General features: G+C 31.6%; 2 protein-coding genes across 6 annotated transcripts in view; both read left to right on the top strand.

The window, feature by feature from the left end:
- Positions 1-178: 178 nt before the first annotated feature.
- On the top strand, positions 179-18677 carry LOC148628877 (uncharacterized). The gene is made up of 30 exons (XM_088596140.1): positions 179-321; positions 859-929; positions 1222-1431; positions 2243-2497; positions 2800-2997; positions 3213-3395; positions 3908-4114; positions 4517-4651; positions 5028-5162; positions 5525-5671; positions 6059-6190; positions 7070-7207; positions 7380-7494; positions 8142-8221; positions 9401-9684; positions 10146-10233; positions 11339-11406; positions 12117-12153; positions 12810-12907; positions 13117-13248; positions 13498-13643; positions 13815-13950; positions 14145-14294; positions 14444-14543; positions 14856-14929; positions 15126-15251; positions 15746-15853; positions 16516-16664; positions 16887-17022; positions 17412-18677. The coding sequence occupies exons 2-30, from the start codon at positions 869-871 to the stop codon at positions 17481-17483; spliced, it is 3900 nt and encodes a 1299-aa protein (XP_088452266.1). The 5' UTR covers positions 179-321; positions 859-868; the 3' UTR covers positions 17484-18677.
- A 3112-nt stretch (positions 18678-21789) lies between these two features.
- The window catches only part of LOC148628876 (uncharacterized), a 31307-nt gene continuing 26635 nt past the window's right edge, over positions 21790-26461 (top strand). Inside the window, exons 1-6 of one of the 5 annotated variants that reach the window (XM_088596082.1) lie at positions 21790-21911; positions 22795-22827; positions 23193-23262; positions 23586-23795; positions 25059-25310; positions 25693-25890. In XM_088596082.1, coding sequence (XP_088452208.1) covers positions 23202-23262; positions 23586-23795; positions 25059-25310; positions 25693-25890 — 721 coding nt within the window. In that variant the 5' untranslated portion in view covers positions 21790-21911; positions 22795-22827; positions 23193-23201. The remainder of the gene's footprint in view (positions 21912-22794; positions 22828-23192; positions 23263-23585; positions 23796-25058; positions 25311-25692; positions 25891-26461) is intronic. The other 4 variants (XM_088596091.1, XM_088596108.1, XM_088596100.1 and 1 more) reach the window with 4 other exon arrangements.

Raw genomic sequence — 26461 nt, 5'->3', positions numbered from 1 at the left:
AAAAAAAAGAAATTATAACGAAATAGACGCAAGTGAAAAAATAAGCATGGAATAACGTGCATCATCTTAACAGAGAATTAAGGAAGTTGTTTACTGTTTAACGGTCTAGTGAATCAAAAGTTGAATGTAAACTAATGCCTACCTTACAATTAAGATTTAAATCACTACTGACGATATAAACTTTTTTGTGTATTTCTAAAGTAAATACGATATTTGATTCATAAAAAAAGAAGGGTTTTGTTTGTTATATGGGAAAACGAGGAATGTCACAAGGAAAGTAAACATACATGCAATGTTGGAAAGTTTCTGAATTATTTGGAGGTATGCGTATTAATGCGAATTGAAATAAATGCACTTTATTGAATTCGCTTTTAGCGAAAACCAATCCATAAAAGCAATTCAATGCGAATTTAAGTGCGTATTGATGCACATTCAAAATACGTGTAATTGCACCTTGACTCTATGCGAACTTAATGCGAATTACGTGTAAGCACGGCAAAACTTTATAGTTTGAGAAACAAATAAAACAATTAAATTTGGTGTTTATTACAACTTCCAAAATTATCCGATGTTTCATAATTTGTAAGTAGTACTGGTTTAAAAATTCAATTTCCCAAAAATGCTTTATCTAAAATTTATTTGAATCACTTCCCATTGCGTGTCTCGCGATGTTTGTTGAAGAATTGGGGCAAAGCACGAAAATGTGTAGGCGAAAAATAAAGAGAATATGTCAAACTGTCTCTTGCTAATAATTAGATATTCGTCTCTTTCAATGTGCAGATGAACGTTTCAGAACTCGAAATGTCTGTACATAAGTTTTGGTCTTTGAAACATTTTTCTTTTACCTTATTATTCCAGTGAGTAAACAATGAAGACAACACTGCAAACCTTTGTTCTATTGTTAATGTATGGAGCAGCACATACTCAGTGTAAGTATATGTATATTTTAAAAATCGAACAATATATATCCTGAATACACTAATAGCCCTGCCAAACAGAAAAGTTTCTCCAAAATGTTAGTTAAATAAAAGTCTCCGTAAAGCTTAAAGTATAAAATAAAAATATATTCTTTTTGGTGGATGAGGTTGCTTAAACTGACACAACATTTTAATGTACATGAAGTAAATATTTTTAATGAAATATAACGAAACAAAAAAGCTAATTAATTATCAGTCTTCAAAATAGTATGCTCGTTTTCACTTTACATTTTTCTAAATGTAGTAAACCTGGCATCAAACGGAACCGCCACACAAAGTTCTAACTATCAGAATCATTTTGCGAACCTTGCGATAACAGGAGGACCAACACATGAGTGGAACACTTTTTCTTGTTCTGCAACTAGTCTGGACAAAAAAGTGGCATGGTGGATGCTAACATTTTCCTCAGAGACTGTATTCACATCAAATGTTATTATATATTATCGGTCGATCAGTAAGTTTTACCAAAAAGTCATGGATGTACAAAGGTTCGTTATTACCATTTCCGTAGCTGGTGTTTTTAATAGAATAAGAAGACGCAAAGATCCGTCCAATTACACTAAACACCTTTTCAGTTATCTTGCAAATTTATATAGAATATGCATTTTAAAAGAGCATATAGTGCTTGATATGATACATAAACTTTATTTTTTAAATTTTGGCCGGAAAATGTTCTTCAGAAATATAATTGAAAATAGTTCTTTTAGTTTAAAAAAATCTTGTAAAGAATCTCGATATTAAGGCTCAATTATTTCAAAATGTAGTTCAGTGACCTAAAAATTCTGAAGTATGTTCACCCAACATCAATTCTGAAGTATGTTCACCCAACATCAATTCTGAGACAAAAAGGAAAATCTACAGACAAAGCATCAGATCTACCTTAACATCCGTCTTATTGGTAGACCCGAGTTGTTCAGATTTGATCTACCTTAACATCCGTCTTATTGGTAGACCCGAGTTGTTCAGATTTGATCTACCTTAACATCCGTCTTATTGGTAGACCCGAATTGTTCAGATTTGATCTACCTTCACATCCGTCTTATTGGTAGACCCGAGTTGTTCAGATTTGATCTACCTTAACATCCGTCTTATTGGTAGACCCGAGTTGTACGAATCGAATATTTAATTTCAATGTGTTTGCTTGAGGTTCTTGTTTCCGAACACAAAAGTGGGATTCAAATATTGACCATACCCTGCCGTTGTTTCTTTGTTTCCAATATCTACCCCTACAAAGTTATATGATATGTATTTGTTGTATATTGCAGCACCAGACAGACTAGCTGGTTACTCTCTTTATATTACTAACAGTTCTATATCAACGTCTTCTAAAGGTCCACCTACTGACGGCCACCTTTGTTATCACCACACTGAAGACAAACTACCAAATATTTTACAAAACATAACATGTGACCAGTTGGGTAAACACGTTATTATATACAATGAACGAAAGAATGGGGAGACATACCCCAAAAATTACAGCAACATTGCCATTTTAGAGATTTGTGATGCACAGATTATTGGTAAGCATATCTAAAATAATAAGAATATCAAAATGTTAGTCGCACTTCCGGTTGCCCTACTGTTTATAAATGTCCTAAGGTTTTAACGTTATGATGTCTAAATATTGTCTATTTGGTACATGTATATCATACTGTAGTATAATTTTGAACGAAATTTGGCCATGCTAGAAGAAAATTTAAAAAATTGTTTCAGAATGCATTGCATAACTTTCAGAATAGGTTCATAATATGCTAGTGTACGAAAAAATGCCATCCATGTTTCCTTGAAGAGAATTATTAAAATGATAAAACATATTTTGTAGGATGTTATAAATCTTTTTGGGGTGGAGGCTGCAGAAGACCATGTCCAAAATACTGTACAGATCATCATTGCCATCCTAATAATGGTACCTGTATCTGGGGATGTAATTCTAATAATTGTCTACGCAATGACTGTTACAATGATGGCGCGTGTGCTGCAGGGTGTAAAAAAGGACAGGGGGGTTTATTGTGCAATGATAGTAAGTGCATGTATTTGAAGTTATTGAAATAAATTGTTATGTCAATAGTTTAATTTTGCATAATTAAGATTAATCAGACCTGTTAATGACGAATCTGAAGAAAAATGTTTCACCAAATATATCTAACCTTGTACAAAATACGGTAAAATATCATCAATTATGATATAATCATATTTACTGTTATAATTCTTTTAAGAGAGTTGTAATGTTTTCAGATAACGTAAAAGATAGTACAGTTTTGTTGACATCTGATACATCTGATCAGAATGCATCCCTAGTCAATGATGGTGATAAGAGAAATATATCATGTGTGTCACTCGGTGGGATCGATTCGTGGCTACAGGTGGACACTAAAAGGCTACATGTAATAAAGGCAATCAATGTAGTTTTCAAAGATGGTACGTTCTTAGGTTTTATTTTGCTTCTTGTCAACCTTTTTTCCCGTTAGTACATAATTCGTTTGTTTCGTGTGAATTTTCTAAGCATAGTTCAAACGTTTTTTTTTATCCACCGAGTAACCCTCGTCTGAACCTACGTCTTTAAATCAATCAAATCAGTTATCACGTAATTGCTACCTGTTTACTAATATAACTAATTACTCAGAGAAACACATTTTCATATTCCTTGAGTCTCATTTTTATGGACTACTGATAACGGAAGATTAGTTATCGTATTTTTGATTTGGTATTTTTTTTAATTTTTAATGAAATTTTTTGAAATGATAAAAACCTACGAACAGAAAAAAAAAGAAAAAAAAAAAAAAAAAGAAAAAAAAGAAGAACGTAAAACAAAAAACGCTTTTATTTGGTATATCTATACTATTGTTTTTCATGTTCAAAAGTCTTTTGGCAAGGGTTGAACATTTCAAGTCTTATGATTTAGTGCAGATATATTTATGTAATAATTTTAGGGTTGTCAACTTCTGGATACTCTGTTTTCATCACTAACACTAGCGGGGACAGAACTGAAGCCCTAAACTTGACCAATGAAAACTTCGTTACATACACATTCCCTTTTCCAGTCCATGAACACAACCTTGATACGGTGACTGTTGGACGATATGTGATCCTGTCAAAAGCAGTCAGTTCGATGGAAATATGTGAAGTGGAAATTATTGGTATTTAAACATAATACAACCAATCTGACTGTTATCCGATTACACACACACACACACACAGACAGAGTAAACAAAGCTGTAAACAAAGTAAACGGATAAAAAGGACAACATTCTGGTATCATATACATTAGTGTGCAAAAGCATATATATATTCAGTTGACACAGCAACCCGTGCGTGGATAATACACTATACATCTACAAAGACCATTATATACATATAATTATTACTCAAATCCTAAAAGGCGATAATTAGTTAGTATGTAATTTAATATAACAAATCACAAACTATTATAAATGATAATTTTTACGCTTGTATTTATGTAAAAAAAAGAATCATCAATTAGCCTTTTAGAATATGTTGTGGTGATCGTAATGCTGGTACTGAAGATTTTTACAATACAGGTTGTCCATTTGGTATGTATGGAAAGTCATGTAACTTGACGTGTCCATTGCACTGCGACGGACCCTGCCACCCAGATAATGGGAATTGTGTTTTTGGCTGTCAAGACGGTTATAATGGATCTTTATGCGACGAAGGTGATTTTTATAATTAAATTATTTAACCGAAGAAATCTTAAAATATTGATAAAGTGATAAAATAGAAAAAGTATACATATTGCATGCCAACATTTCTGTTGATAAATTCTATAATCAATAATAAAAAAAACATAATAATTTGATATTACAAAAAAAATAAAAAATAAAAAAATATATATATATATATATATATATATATATATATATATATATATATATATATATATATATATATATATATAAAATGATGGTCTTGTAACACATATAAATGAGAGATAGTTATTAATGTATTGTTTCACGGAATCTGTCATTTATTTTACATTGCTGTATTACGATTGCGTTACTAGGTAATTTTCTTTACATTTTGTTCATTAAGCCTGTGATTCACCACGTTTCGGACGACATTGCACTGAAACTTGTCACTGTATTATACAACCATGTAACTCTGTGAACGGAACGTGTCCATCTGGTGGCTGCCGGGAAGGATGGGAAGGACACAGTTGTTCAAAAGGTTAGTTTCAACTTAACCAATTCAATTTGTATTGAAACGTTAATATTTGTGGTTGTGCAAATTCTTTACACTTAAAACAAAGCACATATTTGTCTTGCAATCATAATAACCGACATCTTCATGAAGGGTATAGAAGTTTATAGAAAATCCTCAATTTTACGTTTGGTTTTTAAACTGTTCATACACATGGAAAAATCCATCATTACACCACTCCCTCCCCCCCCAAAAAAAAACAAAACAAAACAAAACCAAAAAAAAAAAAAAAAAAAAAAAAAAAAAAAAAAAAAAAAAACAAAATATGTATTGTAGATTAGATCAAACAAAGATGTAACAAATAAGTTAATATCATTTGAATTTTCTAGAATGTGGATTGGGAACATTTGGTAAAAACTGTGCACAATCATGTGACGGCTGTCTTATGACAGAGTGCAAAGCAGATACTGGGGAATGCAAAAACTTAAGTGGATGTCGACCAGGTTGGAAAAATAAACATACCATGTGCAATATAAGTATGTATAAGAAATTTCAGGACGATATTATTTTTGAAACATTTTTTTTTACAACCATATATTATTATTTGTCACCAGCAACTAATCGAGCAAAACGATGATGTCTTACTGGTAGTAAATAGAACAACGGCATTGTTTAACATGTTGACAATGTTATTGAAACAGTTTGTCAGATAAGATAAAATCTGTACAATGTCATGTTGCTTTAAAAATAGATCATAACTTTAAGGCAGTGAAATCACAGAATTAAAAGTATAATCAAAGGGTTGATAAGCATAAGTTTTTTTCCTTATTCACCTCTTATTGCTAGTTGACATATATCTTGAGATAGATGTTTAACATATTTGGGAAGACTTTCTATATAAGTCTTTATATTTATACCAACAGAATGTGATGATGGCTATTTTGGTGACTGTTTTACACAATGCAACTGTAGAGATGGAATATGCGACAAAAGTAGTGGGCATTGTCCTAGTAATGAATGTGATCGGGGATGGATGGGAGATACCTGCAGTCAGGGTAACCCGTATTGATTTTATAGAACAAATCACTTTTAGTTTCAAGATTCTGATGTTAATTCAAGACGTAAACCTTTCTTGGTGATAAGTTGATAAGAGCATCGTGTCGTTATTTCAGCGGTCATTCCACAAAAGAAACTGTAAATTTCCCTTTGAAAGAAATCTGGACTTCAAAACTCTCTAACGTTAGAATTTATAATATCTTAAAAAAAAAACCCAAAAAAAACAAAAAAACAAAAAAACAAAAAATAAAAAAAACCCAAAAAACAAACAAACAAAAAACAAAACAAAACAAAAAAACAAAAAAAAAACATAGAAGTGTTATTGCAGTATTTTCGACAGATAGGTCCGAAGAATGGTATTTTGAATTGAACATACTTAATTGGATAAAGAGCAACTTTTTTTGAATGATATTGACGTTTACCGACTAAACTCCCGAAAACTGTCTTACAAGATCTAGTTAAGGTTTGTATGCAAATCTTTTACTCCGACCTTGAATGAAAACTGATTGTTTAAAGTATTAAATAAAAGCACCTTTCCTCCCAACGAATTGTCTCATTACAATAGCTACAACATGTAAGAGTATCGCAATATTACACAAGGAAGAAATGAGGGCAGTGTCTTCTTTTCCTGTGTGAAGGACGCGACCCGACCTCTTTTTGTATCAATTCAGTGTCCTTCAGAAAAATGGAGAAAGCGTTGACATGGTAAAGCGTTAATGTATAGATCAAGCTCCATTTTGTATAAATTAGTGCAACATTAAGGATTAATATAATGATGCACATGATATCAAACATTTTATGATTAATAGAAAATATAGAAAAAAAATTTATAATATTTTTAAACATAAAAATGATCGATAGTAGTAATTTTATTACAGAATGTATACCTGGTACATTTGGTTACAACTGCATCAAAACATGTGATGGCTGTGTTAATAAAACATGTGATATATATGACGGGAATTGTACATTTGGTTGTGAACTAGGATATATAGGTTATCAATGTCAAATTCAGGGTAAGCACATTTAGTTATTCTAAATTATTCTGTAGTTAAAAAAAAACAGTAGCAAACATGATTGAAGAGGGGGAGAGAGAGAGAGAGAGAGAGAGAGAGAGAAAATTAATTAGACAAATAAACTAAAACATAATCCGTATTGGCAAAACATGGAGTATATTTTCTTATTTAGTTGAACAAAAAGATTCACAACAAGTGTCACCGTCACCTGCTGCAGCAATAGGAGGCGGGGTTGGGGGAACGTTGGTTGTAGTCATCATCGCCATTGTGGTAGTCTTTTTCATAAGGTATGTCAATGATTTGCAATGGTTAAATAATAAAAAAAAATTCACAGAATATTAAAAAAATGACCAAACAGTTTTAACAACAAAAATAGTATACTAGTAACAAAATAATGGTGAAAAAATCTTTGCGGGGTTGGGGCACGTTGGCTGTATTTATTTTTACCGTTGGTTCTCAGACCAGTTGCACTTGAGGTGTATACTCTCTCGTTTTTACTAAAACAATCACATAGTTGTTCATGTACTATGCATCAAAATTGATCTGTATCGAGAAAAAAACTATTACAACTCTATGTCCTCATGGTTAAGACTGACATATTGTTTTAATCGGCAATTTCATTATTGAAAACATTCAACCAATATCGCCAGCTGTGAGGTTACACAAACCTTCCTCGTCATTTTTTTAAAATCCAAATGCACAGTTCAAGAATGATATCAGTATATCCTGAAAACGGCGTTTTATCTTTTAAAAAAAACTATTTTGCTGTATTGTTAGGGTTGAACAAATTTTAAAAGTTCATAAAACGTTTATTCATTGGCCCACGGAAAAATATTACAAGCCAATGAAACCATTGACTAAGGAATAATCATTGGATGTTAGGCTTAATAACTTAATATTAATTTGTAATCAAGTTATAAAAAATATCTTAAAGGCGAAGGTCAACTGATAAGAGAAACAAATACAGAAAAGATTCGGCTCCGGAGAACAAGGGGAATACACGTACATGCACAAGTAAGAAATCAGGGAAGATAATTGAAATTCGAATGATTTACATAGGTTGTGTTCAAGTTGTCATCTGATTAGTGAATACAAAAAATAATTTGTGCTCAATCAGCCATAAAATCACTGATAACACGTACTGATTATCAGCCAATTGTTTAAAATGAAAATTTTTTCAATGTGTCAGTATGCAAACTTGAATCAATATTTGAAATGTGGAAATAAATCATTTGTATTTTAAAGATTTACAGTCGGGCGTCAATAATGGTCTTAGAGGTTGAAAATTAAATTTACTTGGATCTCCTGAGCTGAACGTGTATTACCTACCGCCAAATCTTCAAATGCAATACATTAAACTTCATTTTAATGACACTGTCAAATATTTTTTTGGAAAATTATAATCAAACACAAGAATAACCACACGAGTGCGTAAAATCGCTGAGGAGGTCAGTCATGGAGTTGTATCAAATGATAATGTTATTTATTGAAATTCAGCGTTACGAATGGAGCATCAGATGGATAAACTATTAGTACAAATCAATTTCCTATAGTAATTATGGAAAGAACAACATATTTTTAATCTTAAAGTAGCCTCTTAAACTATCATATGATGGGTTGATATATCTTTGATTGATGATAATTGCTAGGATGTACACAGATAAATATAAATTTTAGTTCAATCACTTATTTATTTGGTGTATACAAATGTAAATCTATCAAGACCAACCTTTGTCACTGTCGAGCTAGCGGAAAGATCGTGAACAAATCGATAACATTTGTCAAGTATTGCAGCTTGATTGTGAACAGAGCAAGTCAAGGATCGTGAACAATTTTTTTTTTACTTTTTGAAAATTTTTTTTCTAACAAATTAAAGGTGTCTGTCGAAATGATTACCATTTGCAAAAGATAGAGAGTAATGCTTATTTTATTTCAATAAACCATTTTTCGAAAAATGGAAAAAAAGCATCATATCGATTTCGCCCTTTATTTTATAGCACGTTGATAGACGCATTCTATGAATATTACGATTTTTATCACTTCTTTTCGCTGGTTAAATAATCACTATCTATTCTATGTTGAGCTATAACATTGAATATGTTATATTTTTATTATCGATGTAAAATATGTACTAACTTGTAAGTATATGGCGAAATGTTGCTCTTTGTATTTTCTGACAATGTGTACTTGCAGGAAAAGAACACTCATCCAATATTTCAGATAGTAACCAATACGCTAATGTTGGATCATTGAATACTGATCATGGCATACAAATGTCCGTTAATGGAAATAAGGAGGCATCTTTGACAGACAATAAAGACTCCCTTTATATAAACCACGATGCTGTGTCGGATGAAAACATTCAAGATGATGCATTTATTTACTGCAATATAGAAACAAAGAAAGACTTAGTGGATGATTTACAAAAGATTATCCATGATAAAAAGATGAAAAATGGCTTTGAGACTGACTTTCAGGTAGATTTCAACACATGTGTATTTTTCTTATGTCACAGCGCTTTTCTTGTATTGTTATTTTTTTCAATTTATCAGTAGAGGGAAATGAAGAAAAATATTATATATCTTTGGTTTTATTGGATTCCATAAAATTTGAATGAAGTATTGGAACAAATGTAAAATTCAGATTTTTTGCGCTGCTTTTTGACGAAGCCGTCATTTTTATTTGTCGAATTTCCATTAAACCTAATTGTAAACCCTTTAACATTTGCACGTGAATATTGTTCACAGAAATACCTTTACTTGATATCTCAGAGTGGGACTAAGCGTCCAACATGAGGCGCATGGTATGTTAGCGTGTTAAATCTCGCTTGTTATGAGCTATTTTGAATCTTAATTGCATCCACTTTATCCATTAGGATGTACATATACAGAATAACAAATTGCGTATTTCATTTCATATGTTGTGAACTTTAAAATAGAAATTACCAAAGGGCCTTTTGCAACCACACACAGAAGGATCGAAAGAGGAAAACAAAACCAAGAATAGATTTTTAACAACTTGGCCATGTAAGTAAACAGATGGTACCAAAAAACGAGAAGATAATGTGAAACATTTATTCAAGCAGATTCATTATTTAATAGTTTTATGCAATTTTATAAGCCATTCATTATGCCCCTTTGGTTTTCGGTCTTCATCATTTGTAGGAAATAGATAACAAAGAATAATTAAGGGAACCAAGGTTATAGTGGTAATCAAAAAGAATAATTAAGGAAACCAAGGTTATAGTGGTAATCAAAAGACAATGACCAGACATGGAAAACAGACATACACAACAAAGAACATGAAGTAACTAAAATCATACATACAAAGTAACAAAAGCAAATGAACAACTAGGACTGAAAAACTGGGAGCATGGACCAGGTGCACCGGTAGGATAAGCGTCCTCTGTAAACACCCGCCGAGATGCTCAATAAAAGCCAAGTAGACAAACGAGGAAAGGAAAATTATGACACATTGAATAAATCAGTTTTCATGGCGCAGATGGATACACCATAACGATCCACGATCCATGATGACAACCATAAAACTTCTGTAGTGACGACTTCAATCTTGTAGCAACATAACCCTATTCCAGAAGCCTATTTGTAAGAATTCTAGCGCGATACAAAAATCTTTTTGGAAAGAAATATGCATAGACTTCTGATGTCGTGATCGTTATCTTATCGAGCGTCAGTTCTAATGTGACGAACAACATCAATCAGCATAAATGTTCTTCCTTTATCATTTGATATGACTTCGAACGCGGACCGCTGTTTTAGTCCCAATTATAGAAGTAAAGGTACTGAAAAAGTACTTAAATTCTTGGGGTACTTATTTTAGTGGATTTTGTGGTTGACTCAAATCACGAAACTAAATTCCTAACGAAATACATTTCTTCCGTTTATTTGTACTGAGGGAAATATCAAACCACGAATTCAAGAATACACGAACATTCGATTTGTCTGACTCCACAAAATCTGAAGTCCACGAATAATAGTACCAGTATAGGATAACCGTCAAAACGACCACATCCACAGCTTGTCAGTTGCCATTTAATACCATTAACACTGTCATTTTTGTAAAAAGGCGATTTTTTATTGATTTATCAAATTGTTTTTACTTCACCTTCAGATGATCATTCCAGAGTTATTTTACATAGAAGTGGCTTATCAGACTACATAAATGCAAGTTATATCGATGTAAGTAAATGTAAATCAAAACAGCTTAAATAACACATGCAGTAACAGTTAATGTTTAGCCGTATCAGTAGCAGATACAGAACATTGTTGTATAAAAGTTCAACGACACAACGAAAAATCTCTGAAATTTGAAATATCGTATAGCGGGTGTCAAATTTCTCGTTTTGCTGTATGAATTGGGCTATCAAACGTTCGCAGACTTTATTTTTTGGCGACTTCAAAAATTATATGTAAAAATCTGGACATAAATACGGCGAGCTTTTATTATTGCGATTCCCAAAACCTCGCGAATATAGCGAATATTTCCTGCTATACGGTACGGTATTATTGAATAATTGTTACTACAAAATTAAATTTTAAAAAAAGTTTAAAAATATTATTCCATAATAAATTTGCAGGCAAACAACGATTCAAATACAAATGAAAGGTACTTTCTGAGATGAAACTGATTTTGTTTTATTCATCATATGATGGTCCATAAAAAACTTTGAAGGGAAGAAACACTTAAGAATATTAATAAATTCATTTTATATTAATTAATAACTTGTCAAGAAAACGGAGAAAAACTACTTCGTCGAACTCAGATGAATAAATAATAACTGCAGTTGTCGTGTCTTTTTTTGTACGTCTACATCGTGTATTTTTTCACTATAAAAAAACACCAAGTTATTTATGAAGCATGACATTGCCTTAATTTTTTTTCTTTACAGAGTTACACCAAGAAAAAAGCCTATATTGCTACACAAGGTATAAAATGTCTAAAGTTAAAGTACCAGCAAATAACCGTTTTCTGTACGGTATATAAATAGGATTTTAATGAACAATATTTGCACGTTGCTCATGCCATGTCCAAAATCAAAGCTGTCTCCAGGGAGAAAACGCACAGCGTATTTTTAACATGCATTTAGTCTTGAAGTTACATTACATCTATAATCATGTTTCTTTATTGTCAGAGTCTAGTGAATAATGCACTAACTGAAAAAGTTTTACCTTATATTGGTGGAAGGGTGAAATAGCAACCCCCAACTGAAAATATGGCATAGTATTTATGAGAAACATAAGAATACTACGTAATGTGTGAGCAAAATATATTTGCTTCTTTTGAGACTTACATTGTTTATGTACTTTCAAGCCGATATTGCTCTTAAAGAAGGGCTGGTACAATAATTAGTTTTTAATATGCAAGTAAAGATTTAAAAAAAAACCTGGAGACATTCTTTTTTGTTCATGTTTACACTTATTGTAAACATTCAGTCAGTTTTGAAATTAGTTTATATCAAATTTCATGTCTAAAAAATCTTTAAACCGATATTTTACCACATATGCACTACTTTTTCAGGTGCTTGGCAAAACCGTTTCTTGTTACCAATGTTTTTTTCTTTTTCTATTTGTTTTACGTGAAGGTCCTAAACAAAATACAACCACAGATTTCTGGCACATGATTTGGCAAGAAAACGCCAAAGTAATAGTTATGGTTACCAAATTAGAAGAAAACGGAAAGGTATGATATTAATGAAAAAAAAAAAAACAAACCAAAAAACAAAAAAAACTTAGCAGTCAAAAATCAATGCCTATTTTATATAAACAATTTATGCGTAATCTTTATATAACCTCTATATTCTTATCAAAATTATTGAACAAAAGTTTTAAGGATTAGTTATATAATGGGTACTATTTGTAGTGTCGATTTTATTTTGTTTAACATTTTAGAAAAAGTGCTACCAATACTGGCCAAAGTCTTCTACGGACACTCAAAATGTCGGTCAGTACAAACTGACATTGTTAGAGGAGAGAGAAACATCTGTCTATGTACACAGAAAAATCAATGTTTTCTGTAAAAAGGCAAGTTTCAGAAATAGTAAAGTAACACAGTGAAATAAAAAAAAAATATGAAATTTGATGGCAGTAACATTATCTTACCATGTAACAGAGCAATAGAGTGCTTCATTGAATATTATTTTTCAGAAAACTAAATTTTTTAGTAAATCTATATTATAGCTACCCGATTATTACATATTGCTTTTATTATCTACTCTGATTATTTATGTTTGACGTAAAAGTAAATGGTGCGTTTTCGATTCAATTTCACAGGAGAAAAAAGACAGACAAATTGACCATTTTCACTACTTACAATGGGAAGATCACGATGTTCCTGATACAATTAAACTCGTCAACTTCTACAGGAAGTTCAAGCGTGAGAATTCTACATCAGATGGACCTATAGTTGTCCATTGTAGGTAAGCACTAGTTTGTGTTTATGTTACAACTCTGTTTAAATTATAACGCATTTATATTTGATTGACATAGCATTGAATGTTTTGTTAAAACCTTTTTAGAATATTACGCACTTTTTTGTCTGTTGGTTGATTTTACAAAAAGTACTTCAAACACTCACCAATTTTATGCAGTGCTGGTATTGGTAGAACAGGAACTTTCATCGCCATTGATGCCTTGTATGAGAATGGTTTAAATACTGGCTATATAGATGTTTTAGAGTTTGTACAGATGATGAGGAAGGATAGGATGAACATGATACAGACTCAGGTATATATATTTGCACGTTAACAATATATGTATGATATATATATTCACAAGGATAAATACAATGTTTAATAATTAGCGTTGATGTATCTTATATACTAAGTGATTTAATTAAGGTGATAAACTAGAAAATTTGGACATGCACATGCTGCAAATATGAATTACATTGAAGATCAATATTTTTTAATGTCTTGCAGGAACAGTATGCTACAGTTTATGTAGCATTGCTAGAGGCCTTTACAGTCCCCAACTCAGCTTTTGATCAAGAGGAATTTTGTAGCTGTTATGACACATATAATTCTGATAATATTCCAAAGAACCAACGCAAGATGTCAAAGGAATTTAGGGTATGAATAGCTTGGTAGCAATTTGAAGGAAAAGGAAATATGGAAAAAAAGCAGTAGAAGTAGTCTGTATTTTTTTTATCTAAGAATAAAAATCCAATGCTCAATCATTATATTATGTTTATCTTTTCCTTTTCAAATATATTCTACAGAAATTACAAGATATTAAGCCTAGTTATACCAAAGATGACTTTACAGCTGCCATGCTGGACGATAACATTAGTAAGAATGTAAACCAACACATTTTACCACGTGAGTAAGAATCTTAATGAGCATGCAGTTGTCTTCTTTTTTTATCTTGTTTAATATGCACTATGCAGTCATATTCCTTAATTATAAAATAATTCTACAACGAAATTCAATCAGACTTTGTTTGTTAGTACAGCTTGACAGATAAAGAAACTCAGTCTTTCAGAAAGAACCGTTAACTATCGAACTTTAGATATATGAAAACGACCACCAGGAGACAATACAGTGGATGCATGTTAATTGTTAAAATGGCCTTTCATTGAAAAAATACTAACTAGCTAATACATTAATATAAACACTGACTTGTCTTTTTAGATGATAGATACAGACCATACCTTATGTCGTACGGGAAATCCAGAACTGATTACATCAATGCTGTTATTATACCTGTATGTAAACTATTGTGGTATTTGTATTAGTCAGTATTTCATGCATTTATTACACATACAATTAATCTCAAGATTGTTTTTGATAAAAAGAACTATTTTTATAACAGTAACTGCGAAAAAAAGGAAATTATTTATCATTTACTTGACGACAATACAAACTGTTATGCATTCCATATTTCCCTTACCTTTTTTACAGAGCTTTGTACATCGCCAGAATATTTTCGTGACACAGTGTCCGCTTCAAACAACAGTGGTCGATTTCTGGACTTTAATTTATGATACAGATTCTTCAACAGTTGTAATTCTTGAGGCAATGAACAATGTAAGCCTGGGTTTATTTATAAAGGTGTAATTAGGATTAATATGCTCTTCAGACAGTCATAATATAAAAGATGATAAACGCAATTAGTAATCTGATTCCCCGGTTTCACAGATGCCACCCTCTAAAATATTGCCTAAAACAGTAAACAGTGTGATACCAATTCTGACTAAGTCTATTCTGTACGCATTAGAAGCATTCATTCGTGAGACATTAGGGAAAGTTGATAGGATGGTAGGATGGTGGATAAAAACAGGATCTAACAGAAAAATGTATATGAATAGCTTATTCATATTTTCTCGAAAATAAAACAGAAATTACAAAAAAACCCAAACAAACAAAACATAACAAAAACAAAAAACAAAAACAAAAACAAAACAAAACAAATTAGTATAGCTAATATTTTCAATTAAAAGAAAGCATAATTGGATTGGAAATCGATAAAATATTCGGTTACATATATCTCAAGACTGTATGTAAATTATACGCATTTATAGAACAACAAATTGTTACCAAAAGAGGATGAATCCCTGCATTTTGAGAAAATAACGGTGTCAAAGGACGGATGCGTATCACAAGATGTACAAGTTAGCATAAAAAGTAAGGTATGTAGAACGACTAACATTTAATTAAACTTTTTTAATAATGTATAAACAATTCAAATGTGTTCTTTGAGATCGTCAACTTTTCAACATTACTTAAGATATCAGTATTCTAGTAGAATTAGTGAACATTATAAGTCTCCCTGGAAATTTACAAAACTATTTTTCTGATGGATCTCATGAAGTCAAAAATATCTATTCCTGAACATCCGAATCATCATACTATTTATCTTTTGTCATGTATTTCTTGAACATGATTTCCTTGTGTTGTCATCGTTTATTGTTGTGATTGAGATGTTTGACAGATTGAGATAAGACAAAAAAAAATGTATATAAAATTTTATGTCAGCATACAGGACTTATACTTTGCATTCGAAACTGTATTGATTCCTACTATGTTTTAAAAAGTGTTTCTTAAAATTGAATTTTAAGGTTTTTTTTTCTATTTTTCCTGTTTTAATTTTTTGTTATTTAAAGATAATTATCCGGTTGTGGGAACTACATTTCTATATGGCTTAGTTGAATAGATGGTTTGCAAAGTTAAGATTAGGTTTGAAAAAGTGTTCATTATTTTCTTCGTATCTTTAAATATGGATATGCAGGAACTTTGATATATTTTTGAAACATTATTTAATACATTAATTTTAATGAGTTTCTGCTAACAGGACAATAACGAATCAAAACAAGTGAATATCCTGACTGTGAATGATTGGCCTGCAGAAAGTTCGTTACCACCTTCAGTAAAATGTATGTTGGACCTGCAAGCTTCAGTATATAATCAAACCGAATCAAACTCAATAACTGTAGTTTGCAGGTTAGTGATTAAACATTATTGCGTTTTCTAAATGAATACAAATACTTTAATAATATTAAAACGATAATTTTAGTGGATATCAGGACTTTATTATATATATAAACGTCTCAAAATGTGACGACACTGCTCCATCGGATCAAATTGATAAAATAAAATTGCGCACCTCAATCCCTTTTCATGTTCTTGCAAGGTTTGAATTCATATAATTACCTTTTTTTCCAGAGATGGATGTACAAGAAGTGGAATATTCGTGGCTCTATATTTGACAATACAGAAAATACAGATAGAGAATGATGTTGATCTCTTTCATGTTATAAGGTTGATGCAAATAAGAAGACCAGAATTCATGTCACATCCAGTGAGTCTAGAATTAATCAAATACATGCATTTTAATAACAGAAAAAAACTAAAAATACGTAACCAAAAACTTTAAGACTTTTAAGACTTTTGTTCTTTCTGTTTATTCAAAACATAATGTTTCATTTCTGATGTTTCATCGGCGTGAACAAGAGTTGACTGTAGCACATTTTCGATGAAGTGCGCAAGCATATCCAAAATGTATGATCGATTAAAAAGGAAAAATAAATCATTCAATTATTGTTATAATTAAATTTCATATGTTTCTCATATGTTTATTTATTGCATATTTCTATGTATATCTAAAATAAAATAGAAACATTGAAATGTAATTTTAAGAATTGAATGTATAAAATATCGTGAGTAATTTTGTTTATTATCTATTTACAGGATGAATATGAGTACTGCTACAAATGCATAAGACAACACATGGAGATGGAGTCGTTATATGCTAATGTCTAGTGACAAAAAATGATAAGACTATAAAAGTAGAATTTACTCGGAAAATCTTATTAATCTATCTTTACTTGTATCATCTTGTAATATATGTATTTTAAGTGTGTTTAGTGCGTAGTTTAGGAATTTATGTGTTATATGTTTTGTTGCAATCAACGTTTTTTAAAGGTTGGTCAGGTCCGATCCGTACCACATATAATGCTTTTGTATTTCAGTTTCAAGTAATATCTTCGAACTGACAAAGGTACTTTTGCTTTCGGTTATTTTTTTCACAAGTTATTTCAATTATTTTCTTGATAGCGTTGTTTCATATACATAAAGAAAGGAAAAAATAAAGTAATGTCCTGAATAACAGTTTTCACTAAAACCTACAAATTATTAAATGTATAAGATTAAATCTAAGATATTTTGCAAACATAACGAACGCTTCAACGAATTTTGAATAAACTACATCCAACTTAGGATCGTTATCTAAATCATAACAATAATGCCATAATGATTTGTCTATTAAGTTCATCACATAGCAAGAAATAATAGTATGTATATAAGAAATTCCATCTGTTGAACTAGTTGAACCAATAAGTATGAGCGTGAGTGATAATTTCTTTTTGTTGAAGATACTATCAATAGAGAGTAGTGAAAATTTCATTAATTTGCATTTTATACGTGATTTATCTATATTTTAGGAGAATGCCGTCGGCACTAGCAAACAATGTCATTGTAACGTAACAGTGCCAAAGCATAAATTGCCTGTGTTGTCGTCTACGATGTTATTTATGAGTGTAGTATGAGCTAGGCCTTAAGTTGCCCATGGAAGTTGAGATCACATGCATTAATCTGCAATTTGCTATTTTGAATACTGGTGAACTTTTTTAGTTTCCAGAGAATTGTACAAGTAATCTTAATTGCTGGACCAAGAATATGAACCATGTCGAATAAGTGTCATATTTTATTTACCAGTTTCTTTTGTTGCTATTGTTCGAACAAAAATATTTCCTGTTTTCCTTTTTAAGATCTTTTAATATGAAAAATGAGGTCAATAATTCTTGCATAGGACACTTTAAGTATGAGGTCTAGTAGTATTAGCACAGTATATCTGTGTATATATGGTTGCGTTGAAACTGGGACTATAATGTCTCCACAATGTTATGATCAAATGTTCACTTTTTCAGCTTTTATCTGATAAAGAGTCAATATCAAGTTTGTTTTTAACGTTTATTTTTTCTGATAATGAGGAAATTTGACTATGAAGAAATTTTGCATTAACTGCTTTAATGAACACCTTCCTTAAGAGCAGGAATTAGTTCGAAATCTATATATAAGATTGAAAGTTTTATTCATCCGATCTTCATTGACTGTTTCCGCCCACATCCGGTTTTGTGTAAAGATTGTATCCCTTGTTTACATGTAGTACACGGGAAATGTATGTGGTACGAAAATTGATATCACTGATGTTAATCGAAAATAAAATCAAGTGGTTTCTCACCCGCCACCTAAGTACTCATTATTGCCGGTGACCTCTTGGTTCATAAAGGCAAAGCACTCTTATTACTCTGTGCTTCATGGTTGGTATATATGAATGGTATTTAGATTTTGGATAAAGATTTTAAACATTTTAATATTTTATGCGAAAACATAACAGATACCCAAACATAATAAATTTCAATATAAACGGCCTCTTTTGCTTACATTTTTCAATTATCAACTATCCATGTCTGATTTATTCAACGGGTCATAGTTTTCCTTTCCTCGTATGTCCACATTACACCGATTTTCTAGATAGGGCTTAGCAATTTACAAAATAGAGTACCATGAGGATTGGCAGGAGAAACTGGACAGAAAGTCTGATAAATGAAGCAGAAACAGCTGCTGAATGGTCATATTAAAACAGTGTATGAAATTAAAAGAGTGCTTAGTACTAAGGAAAAAGCAGACACATCAACAGTAAAGGAGGAGCATGGGAAGATCTTGAGCGCCTACAACATGAAAATCTACTTGTAATTGAAACAAATGAAGAACTACACCATAGAACAAAAAAATGAAAATAAGTGGTACAATAGCACACGGGAAATGGAGATGGATTGGATATGTTCTCAGAATGTACAATACAATAATATGTACAACAGCATTATAATGACAACCTGAAGGAAAGAAAGTGAAGAGTTTGTTGGCCTTAAACAACACCAAAGAGGACTACCGAGGAAGAAAGATCACAACTGGGTTGGAATAGTCGTGCGTCAGCAAGAATGGAAGCAAAGGATAGACATAAGTGGAGGCAGTATATCAGTACTTTTTTTGACAGCGGCACGTAGAGAATCGGTGAGGTGAGGACTTGTAGAAGAAAAAAAACTGTTTTCGTACTGTTCATTTTTATGAGCACTTGTTTGATTCATTCCAAAAGTCTATCCGCTCTTTTTCTTTTGATTAACATCAAATTTTCTCTCGTTTACGGTTAATATAAGTATTGGCTTGAAGTTTTGTGATATGATGTTATTCATTAAGATGAATATGGTTAAATGAATCACGTTAAATTGATCATTGATAATAAGAATGGTGAGAGTCGGCACTGTTGCTATTGTGTCTAATGTCGGAAGGCTTCCCTGCCAACACCGATTCGTATGTCGCTGATGTAAGTATTCAACAAGAATGCATCTGGTACTTAGATGTATGAACAAAGCAGATTATCATTACATTGAGAAATTACCATTATAAAATATTGTCATTTAGCAGAAATGTGTAAACGAAAGTAAGCAAGCAACATGTTTAAATTTGGAAAGTACAATACGAGATCCTTAATTCATGTTGCATACCAATAATTAGTAGCTGTTGATCATTGTCATTGAGAAAAATGTACCAACAAATCAACATTTACTGTATACAGAGTCATTAAACAGGAAGTTGACGGACAACATTCAGTTTGTGCCGGCTCCCTGAAATTGCATACTATAATCGAAATTGCTGTAATTTATTTTCATCTGCATGCGAAAGTTGTTACAATATTTGTTTCGAACGGACATAGTTAAAACAGAGTTACCTCTTCTCTTTCGGAGTCGTGCTGTTTTATGTTCTTCGATCTTGTTTAAAGAGGTATCAAGGAAACCAAGATTTTAGGGGAAGTCAAAAGAATGTAATCTAGGGACAAAGACCAGACATGGACAACAGACAAACACAACAAAGACCATAAAATAACTAAAATAATACATACTAAGTAACAAAAGTAAAAGCAACTCTGACTCCACTGACAATGGGATCTATCAAATCCCCGATACAAGGATTTTTAACGATAATAAGTCATCTATGTAGCGGAAACTGATATCAAAGGATCAAGCTAAACGATGTTCCTTCTTTTTGATCAGATCAGCCTCATAAGACTAAAGGAATAGGTGAGCAAGTAGAGGAACACAATTTGTCCCATTGAAATGACGACCGTTTGTTGCAAAACGCGTCCACCACACTGAAAAAATATGTTGTCTGTCAAAAATGCCAGCATTTTGAAAGCATCTTCTTCGGTATGTTTGGAAGATGATTAGGAATTATGTTTCACAACGTATGAGGAATCTCTACCAAGAACTACATATTTGTATCTAGATGTACCGTTGTTTTTTTGGAAAAGCGATGTATAATGTATTTGAGTCGGGATTTTAACTGAGTTCGGGGAAAAGTAGAATAAAAAATTTGAAAAATCATAGGTTTTAAATGCTATTGTATTCTAAAATTGATCTTGAATTGAGGGTTTCCAGAAGATCTTTTGAATTTTCCAAGATCCTCGTTGAACTAATACAATGACAGGGTTACAAGTGTCGTGGTGGGACTAGCGACCCTGTTTGACTGCTATGAGTATAGAAGTTAAATAAAAAGAAAGAGATTCGGTGGTACATTTTGCAGATCCAGCTATATAGCGTTGTTTGTGAGGATTCTTGTGGAGTTAAGAATCCAGTAGTACATAGACGGTAGATCACAATCACCGTCTTTGGTAGAGAGACCAAAAGAGGATAGCACAGATCTCTTTTTTGGAGAGTGTGGTAGCAGTATATGTCTATTACTGCTTCAATTTTCTTCAAGTCTACTTCTGATAATCATTGGTTATGATTGTCATTATATTTGCACTATTTTTCTGTTAGTATTAACACAGTTTAAGAAGATTAATTGACCACTTGTTTTTATATTCAGATTCTATCATTTGATATTTTTTTAAAAGTAGCTAAATTATACTGTTGCATAAAATGAGCTATAAATTCAACATCAGTATAAGTGTTATGACATTCTTGTTTACGCTTACACCCGTTTACATGCAGTAGGTTATACTGACATATAATGATAAACGAAAGCAATATTAGGTTTTAAATCTCTCGACACTGGCTGATCCATTCGGAATACTTTCGTATACTTCCTTGTGTCGGTTGATCAGTATGATATAAGCTATATTTTTTCATGGTAAGATTAGTAAATATATATTAACTGAAGAAATTTTTAATGGTAAAAATTTACTTTTGGATAACCTCAGTTGCTCGTCTACTGCAAATATATGTTTTATTTAAATTTGCGGATTAAACATTCATAATCATACAAAATGAGGACTGTTGGTGGGTGTATGTTGATAATCCTTAAAGTCATGCTTTAAGTTTTATCTTCTTAATTTTCATTTAATTCAATATACCTGAATTGTTTATCTGACTAAAACTTTTTCTTTAGCAAGTGCAATGTGCACACATGAAAAGTATCATTGTTTTTATTTAGAAAAACAAAAATAATAAATAAATACATAAATAAGGTATATACCAAAAGAAAAAAAAAAGAAAAATATAGCAAAAACATAAATAGCTCGTAATGTCCGTGGTACTCGTTCATTTTCACCCAGGAAGTTAGTTTAACTACTATTTAACGGTCTACTGAATCATCAATTACCAACTACTTACAAATTTAAATGGATCAAAATCCATACTTAGTAATAACAGCTCGTCACCCGTTTGGTTTCATTATAAACTTTGTATATATGACATATAAATGTGTGGCAATAAAGGTAAGCTACAAGGATCAACGGACTGTCACATATATGATAAAATAATCGATCATGCGAATAAAATATTTTATTATATATATATGTTCTCGATACACCTAATTTAAGAAATAGCCTGCAGTATTGTGATGACAGTGATAAAATTTAATATAGCGAGGTGAATCAAGTTCAATTGTGCATTAGTATGAGAAAGTAAATAGTTGGCTCCGTTATCATGCGTTTGATACCGGAAGGCTCAACTGTCAACACCAAAATTGTAGTCGTTAATGTAAGTATAAAGAGCACATTTTGTCTTTTTAGGTGCAGTACTGATAAAAGATAAAAACAAATCAGGTCAGATAAAAACATAAATTGAATATTTACTTGACCATAAAAATTTACCGAAAAAAATCCCGAAAACAATTGCAATGTTTACAATATGCAATTCTGTTGTGCAACAAACAATTCGAAAAACTATCTAGGTTACTTAATCATACAATAAGTGAACTGAAGGCATATATAAGTAGCAGTCTTTATAAATATAACACAGAAGGTTATTCATGCATGTTAAAAACCCCACTGTTGAAACTTAAAATGAATTTTAATGAAAAATCATCTCAATTTTTTAAAAAATTTCGTCAGTCGGTAAGAGCATTTTTTAAGAAGGTAAAACAAAGAAAAAGAGTAAAGAAAGTAAACACTTTTTTTCTTTTCCATAGTAGCAAAAGATGAAAAGAGCACTGCAAACATTAAGTTTATTCTTTCTGCTTGGAATGGCGCATTCACAGTGTAAGTATTTAAAAAAAAGTTTTAAACTTCAATATTGGGATATAGTTTTAATAGACTCACTGCTTGAGAAATGAAATAAAAACGCATACACAAAGCAATTGTATATATAAAACAGTCTAGAAGCATTAAAAAAAACCTTAATTGGAGATTTCGCGACTGTTAAGGTGATCAAAATAACGGCGTGATTGAGCATTCTCAAAAAAAATGTTACTATTTTTACTAACATAAATTTTATAAATAAATAATAAAATATGAGAAGTGTTTTTTTCTTGAATGAACAGAATGTTGAAAGTTCATTTACATAATTATATTTCTAATTGTAGTAGATCTAGCATCAAACGGCACTGCATCACAGAGTTCTAGATTCCAAAATCATTATGCTGATCTAGCAATAAAAGGAGAACCAACACATGATTGGAATACTATGTCTTGTTCCGCAACTGATGTAAATAAAAAGGTCGCATGGTGGATGTTAACATTTTCGTCTGAGTTGGTCTTTACATCAAATGTTGTAATATATTACAGATCGAACAGTAAGTTATCTTTTGACCTACTGCAAGTACCTACTAGAGTAGAACGTATTTTGATAGAAAAGAAAGAAATTTTGGAACGATAATATAATAGCAACAGGAAACATGTAAAGATCTTCAGGAATATATGTTGTGGAACTTGTTACTAAACGTTATCGGAACGCAAATATTCTAGAATGACCTTCGTTCTATTTTTTAAGAAACGGGCGACATAATAGTATATGAAAGCTTTCTTCTACTCCAATTATAAAACCTCATGCATTGTTAATCATTCCTTAATGACTATATAGAGGAATGCTGACGTTATACAAAAACTGATTGATTGGATGGTTGTAGTTTAACAGATATTTTATACATTTCATAGAGAAAATGGTTAACTGTCGATTAGAATCTGTTTTTTACAGATCGACACCATAGGAAGAAGACCTACTTTTATTCAATATTCTGTTTCAATATCAGTATACACCACTTGTGATGTGTTTCAGTTTCCATATTATATATATATATATATATATATATATAACGTCTCAGAATGTGACGACTCTATTCGCTACACTGCTCTATCGGACCAAATTGATACAGGGAAGATATGTAAACGTATAGATAGGTCTGAAAAATTCCCAACGATGTTAGAACTGTCAAATTTGCGATGCAAATTTTTGGTCGTTCCCTCCGCGGGACTCGAACTCGTACTGCTGTGACATCTATGGCAACACCGCCTGCACAAAGTCCAGCGCCCTAGACCACTCGACCAGCTAGGCTATATATATATTCATATAACTAGTAGTAAGATAAGTAAACAATATAATAGTTCTATCGATTTCATCCTTCTGTAGGGACTCTTCAGGATAACTGAATTGACGTCGTTATGGGTAACGTCGTTAAGGAGGTTTATGAAGTTCCAGCATTGTTTGTTGTACATTAAGTTCTTGTATTCTCGGGATTCAATTTCGACTTGAAAGTTTTTATGAAGTATCGCTCCATTTCTTTCCGATATGTTTCATCCCGGTAACATTTAAAAAAGGCATAATTTTAAAGTGTCCTTTGCCACATATATCCAGATGGGCACTTACTGGTGTATTCCTGTATGCAGGATGTTTTATTTGTTCCTTATGAACACGTACCCGTTCACAAAGACTATTTTATATATATTTTGAGGCATTTTTTTGGCTATCAAACATGAATACAAGAAGGAAGTATCCACAATGAAATATGAACTAAAAAGTACTAATATATCTCAATGTTTAGATGTTTTTCATTTAATAGCACCCGGAAGACTAGCTGGTTTCAGTCTTTACATAACCAACACCTCTATAACAAAATCATCTAACAGTCCCCCTACAGAAGGTCTTTGTTACCAACACACAGGAAGCGAACTTCCTAATATTTTACAGAACATCACATGTGACCAGTTTGGTAAACACGTAATAATATACAATGAACGTAAGGTTGGTGTGACATACCCTGATGGATACAGTGATATTGCTCTCCTAGAATTTTGCGATGTACAGATTATTGGTAAACGTTACGATTATTTATTTTAAGACTACAATAAAACAATAACAATAACAATCAGTTATTTAGTTGTTTAAAAGAATATTACCATATCGAGTAAACATATTTGAATGGTTGTGAATTTTTGAATTGTAAACGCTGCCATACCATTGATTATTGAGGAAACTGATAAAACACGAATTGCTGCGTAATCACCCTGTGCGATTTCGTTATTAAAGTATAAACTGGAATTGGTCACCAATATTTAATGAATTAGTTTCGAGATTTTCATATATACCCAATAATATAAAAAAGGCTTTGCTTAAGACCAATTTATCACATTTTTTGTAATCATCGATACAATAAGTAATTAGATTGGCATTCATATAGATGAATATTTTTAAAGGATGTTATAAATTTTGGTGGGGTGGAGGCTGCAGAAATCCATGTCCCAAGTACTGTACAGACCATCATTGTCACCCTAATAACGGTACCTGCATCTGGGGGTGTAGTTCTGACAACTGTCTACAGAATGACTGTTATAATGATGGATCGTGTACTGCAGGGTGTAAAAAAGGACAGGGTGGTTTAATGTGCATTGATAGTAAGTAACACGATATGTTTTTTTCTTTTGGTACCTATTCGGAGAGAGAAAATGCAGACGAACCCAAAACATACATACACGTTCTTATCCACTAAAAGTTTTGTTACTTTATATCAATATGACGAATCGTATGCTCCTTATTCGATACTTAGATTCGGATAATACTGCGTTGCATAATTAACGTTCCATTGCATATTTGAATATACATATTCGAAAACCTATCATCAATGTAAATTGGATAATACACTAAAGGTAAATTCTTATATCTCCTTACATATTTTTTACCTAAATGTGACATCGTGTAACCCTCCCCCAAACAAGAGAATGATGTCTATGACTTTATCACTGCTTATGTTTAAACAAAAAAAAAAAAAAAAAAAAAAAAAAAAAAAAAAAAAAAAAACACCTTAATATTTCTGATTAATTTGTTGCAGTAATACATAAACCCCATAATGCGATACTTACATGAATAAATACTTTTGTTGTCTCTAAACGAGAAACGGATGAGCAGTAAGTTGAAATTTTCGTAGAATATTATTTTTCTTCAGAATTTGGTGTCATCTAAATCAGC

This window comes from Perna viridis, chromosome 1, assembly GCF_037379345.1.
Source record: "Perna viridis isolate PV_CMFRI_1.1 ecotype Kerala chromosome 1, ASM3737934v1, whole genome shotgun sequence".
NCBI classification, from domain to species: domain Eukaryota; kingdom Metazoa; phylum Mollusca; class Bivalvia; order Mytilida; family Mytilidae; genus Perna; species Perna viridis.
Note: the sequence above shows the minus strand (reverse complement) of the source record. Positions and strands in the feature narration are given on the sequence as shown.

What these genes read in the sequence shown, in the direction of transcription:
- LOC148628877 (XM_088596140.1), top strand. Translation starts at nt 869, where the DNA reads ATGAAGACAACACTGCAAACCTTTGTTCTATTGTTAATGTATGGAGCA. An exon ending in TATATATTATCGGTCGATCA is followed by an intron (nt 1,432 to 2,242) that starts GTAAGTTTTACC and finishes TGTATATTGCAG; the next exon opens with CACCAGACAGACTAGCTGGT. An exon ending in AAGTTAGCATAAAAAGTAAG is followed by an intron (nt 15,854 to 16,515) that starts GTATGTAGAACG and finishes TTCTGCTAACAG; the next exon opens with GACAATAACGAATCAAAACA.